General features: G+C 37.6%; 1 protein-coding gene across 1 annotated transcript; it reads right to left on the bottom strand.

Moving 5' to 3' along the window:
• Positions 1-263: 263 nt before the first annotated feature.
• On the bottom strand, positions 264-3,917 carry LOC125191613 (receptor-like protein EIX2). The gene is made up of 2 exons (XM_048089007.2): positions 1,500-3,917; positions 264-1,343 (listed from the first exon to the last, which is right to left on the bottom strand). The coding sequence occupies exon 1, from the start codon at positions 3,907-3,909 to the stop codon at positions 1,513-1,515; it is 2,397 nt and encodes a 798-aa protein (XP_047944964.2). The 5' UTR covers positions 3,910-3,917; the 3' UTR covers positions 264-1,343; positions 1,500-1,512.
• Positions 3,918-4,057: the final 140 nt, after the last annotated feature.

The raw sequence follows: 4,057 nt of genomic DNA, 5'->3' as shown, positions 1-4,057 counted from the left end.
CGAGGTGAGAAATCCGTAGATTAAGTGTAATAATTGAAGTCCTTCTAATTCTTAGACCTAACTCCTAAAAGATTGTAAGACCAATGACCTCAAATAAAACCTCAACTCTCCCGAGTTCTATTGAATTAAAGTGTGAATTATCCTTTTTTCCAAGTCAACTATTTCGTCTCCCGAGTACTCTAATCAACTCTAACATGTATTCAAGAGGTAGCTAATCAATTAAATATAGAAGGCGCAAGGATAAATCAAATAACTGCAAGAGCTAACAAGGAAAATCAATTGAATATCTTCACCAAAAAATCCACAAAAGATGTTCTACTCATAGACAAATAAAAACTACAAATAAAGTACGAGACATGGAAGAAATTGATAAAACCCAAGGTTGAATCTTCACTCTTCTCTTGCCTGGATCTGCAGAGCTCCGCTCCAATGGAAGATGGATGATTATGTGTGGTATATGGGATGGATGAATGTGTAGAGAGGGGGAAGGATTGGAGGCTCTGAGATAAAGATTATGAATTAGGTTAGAGGTATTTATAGGTTGGAAAAAGGTTTATTTTTTGATAATTTCGTGGCCTTCAAGAAATAAGAGAGATTGGGTTTCACAATATAATAATTTCTTTTCTTCCGTGAATTTCCGCCTAAATTCCCGTCAGCTTTGACTGCATTGCGCAACGTTCGTAGAATAGACATAACTTTCTCCACAGAACTCCGATTGAGACGTGCAAGATATCCACGTGAAGATCTTTCGAAGAGGAAGAGAATGATATGCATAAATCACTGACTGGACTCCAAATCTGATGGAAGAATGGGCTTGAACTGAGGCTGCTGCACCTTGGCCTTTTTGCACCTTTTTTCTATCTTTTTCTATCATTTATCAACAAACACATTAAAAATACCAAATGTATAACATATGCAATTTAAGAACATAATTTGCATGATTGACATTTAAAACGAGTCAAATCTAGACCTTGAAAACATGCAAAATCCGTGTTTGTCACTATTGATGAAAATTATTTAACTAAATTTTATGATTTATATATATGCTATAATATTTAAAAACAATAGATTAGTGCCTGATTTTTTACAAGTTTGTAACATAGATATTCAATTCTGCCTTTGATATATTCTATGCATCAAATGAGTTCTCAATATATAGTCTGAGCAATTTATAAGAAGCAAAGAGTGTTTTCATTCTTCGCCTCTTTGAGCTCATCTTGGGGTTCGTTACACTCATATAAAAAAGATGAAAAAAAAATCCAAATTACATTAACTTGAAAAGATCACCAGCCATGACCATGAGTTTCGACCTTGATTGAACGCTAAAGCGCGTAGTTTCACTCCTGAAAAAAATGGGGATGTTATAAATCCATGAAATGAAATGTTGTTTGTAATATTCTAAGAGTAATGTGAACATTAAAAATTGAGTAAATGCTATGTTATTTGCAAGAATTAACCTAAGCATGTATTTAAGGGCATTGAAATTTAGTTGATATTACCAGGAATAAGTGTTCAACTTCGTCTGCATTTGGATATAAACACAGCAATTGTAACGTGGAACCAATCTCCAGCAGCATCAAACAAGTTGAAGAATGCAATTCTCCATGATTTCTTCAATATGAATGAACCAATGACTCCCCAAAATCCAAAGATAAAACCAAAAGCCATTGCTATGCCAACTTCTTGCATGAATGAGAACATGCTGACGTCGTTCTCATTCATGTTTTCCATCGGAATTGTGGTGGATGGCCTCAAGCTATCTCCGGGGCACTTTGGAAGAGGGTCGCCACATAGTCCATCATTCCCTGCATAAGCCGATGGATTGAAGCTCTGCAATTGAGTCCCAGTTGGAATTTTTCTAGACAATTTGTTGTTCGACAAATCAAGATCACCAAGACCGTATATTGCTGCCAAACTTGTTGGTATCTCGCCAGAGAGTTGGTTGTGAGATAGATCAAGAGAATCTAGCATCTCCATTTTACCAATATCTGGAATTATATATCCCGTCAAACTATTTCTTGATAGATTCAAGGACCTTATTCCACTCATATTGGAAAAGGATTTGGGAATGTTCCCGGTCAATCCATTGCTTGAAAAATCAATGAGTTTGAGAAGACGTAGATTTTCCCAGTACTTGGATTCCCTACCTTTCCATTGAAACGATGAATATTCAAAGATGTAACGTCTATTAGCATCAATAACGACACGATCTCGAATATGATAACATTTACCATCTGTTAATACAAATCCATTGTCTAATGGATCAAAAATATTTCCAGAAATGGAAGGATTTGGAATATCCGTACCGGACAAGACAGTAAAATTGTTGAAGCAATCGGGTATTATCCAAGACAAGTTGTTTATAGAGAAATCTAGAACTTGAATATTAGTAAGATTGCATATCTCGAGAGGAATACTGCCATGCAATTTATTTCCTTGAAGTTTTAGAAATTGCGTCCGATACAGTTGCCCGATCCAAGTGGGGATCTCTCCTGTTAGCTTGTTCCCTCCAATATCAAAGATTCTCAACTCTTGGCAGAGTCTTAAATTGTAAGGCAATTCCCCGGATAGACTATTACCACGCATTTGTAACACACTGAGGTTATGTAAAGCGCCTAAAGAGCGAGGAATTTCACCCGAAAAACTGTTGTTAGCCACATTAAAGAGGACCATGTTTGGCACTTTCTCCCAACAGTTGGGAACTTGTCCTCCCAATCGATTATTAGAGAGGTCGAGGAAACTAAGCTCGTCGTGGCTGGTTTTGCAAATAGATGAAATTGAACCGGAGAATATATTTCCATTCAAGAAAATTGCACTAACATTTGGAGGAAAGAGTGGTATAGGGCCCGAGAAATTATTGTAACTAACATCCATATACTCGATGGAGGTGGATGAGAGTTTCGGAATTCTACCACTTAATTCATTGTCGGAGAGATATAAAAATTGCAATGAAGAAGACGTCCTCCACAGCCACCACGGGGCTTCATCTCTTATATTGGCACTATGCAAATCAAGGGATGCAAAATTCCTCTGAGTATGAATCCATTTTGGAAAAGTAGGACCCACATTGCACCTGGCTAGATGTATATTAGCCAACTGAAAAGGAGGACTCCAATCAGGGGCAATATCCAAGATCAATAATGGATTGTAGGATAAATCTAGTGACTTTAAGTTATCAAGCTTGGAAAAGTGGGATTCATTGACTAAACCTTCCAAAGAATTGAAAGAATGATCTAGAACTTGAAGCTCGGAGAGTTGGCCAATACTCAGAGGAATTGAGCCAGTAAAGTTGTTTGCGAAGAGGTACAGCTCTGTCAACGAAGGAAATGCTCTCAGGTCTGGCATCGATCCGTTGAATTGATTCACGGACAAGTTCAGTATTTCGAGTGATTTCAATACAGAAGTTTTAAGTATAGAAAGAGACATTGAAGTCAAAGAGTTAAACGAGAGAACGAGGGAGCGTAGATTGGTAAGGTTTCCTAACTGAGGAGGAACAATCCTGGAAAAGCTAGAGTTTGAGAGATTCAAGTGATGCAATTGATTCATGGAACCAATGAATTTTGGGATTGGAATGCCTCCAAAATCATTCCCACTGAGTTTAAGATGATTTAAGTGATGCAATTCAAGCAACGAAGAATGAATATCACCTTGCAATCCGCAACCATCACATGTTAGGGTGATGACATGGCCAGTGGTGTTGCTGCACTCGACACCGTACCATTTGCAGCATTCGTCGCCTCGCCACGACGAGAGCATGCCATGCTCATCGGTGAGGCCACTCTTGAAGCTTAGAAGAGCTTCTCTCTCACTCTTTATGCATCTCACTTCTGCATCTCCCGAAACAAACACACATAAAAGAAGAAGAACAACAACAACAAATTTTATTGCTATTCTCTTATCAGAAATCATCTCTCTTTATTGATGTATGGAAGTGAATTGATTGTGATTGTGGGACGTGTGACGGTTTAAATAGGCAAAATACCTAAAATGAGCGTAGGAACTAGGATAGCCACTAAAACTCTAAATAATTAATTGGAAGATAATAGGAGATGATTAA

The sequence above is a fragment of the Salvia hispanica genome, chromosome 4 (genome assembly GCF_029641045.1).
Source record: "Salvia hispanica isolate PSC_SH4W2 chromosome 4, Shi_PSC_v1, whole genome shotgun sequence".
Classification (NCBI taxonomy): domain Eukaryota; kingdom Viridiplantae; phylum Streptophyta; class Magnoliopsida; order Lamiales; family Lamiaceae; genus Salvia; species Salvia hispanica.
This window is presented reverse-complemented; position numbering and strand designations above follow the sequence as displayed.

Bases quoted from the DNA above. Each gene is read 5' to 3' on its own strand.
- LOC125191613 (XM_048089007.2), bottom strand. From the start codon at position 3,909: ATGATTTCTGATAAGAGAATAGCAATAAAATTTGTTGTTGTTGTTCTT.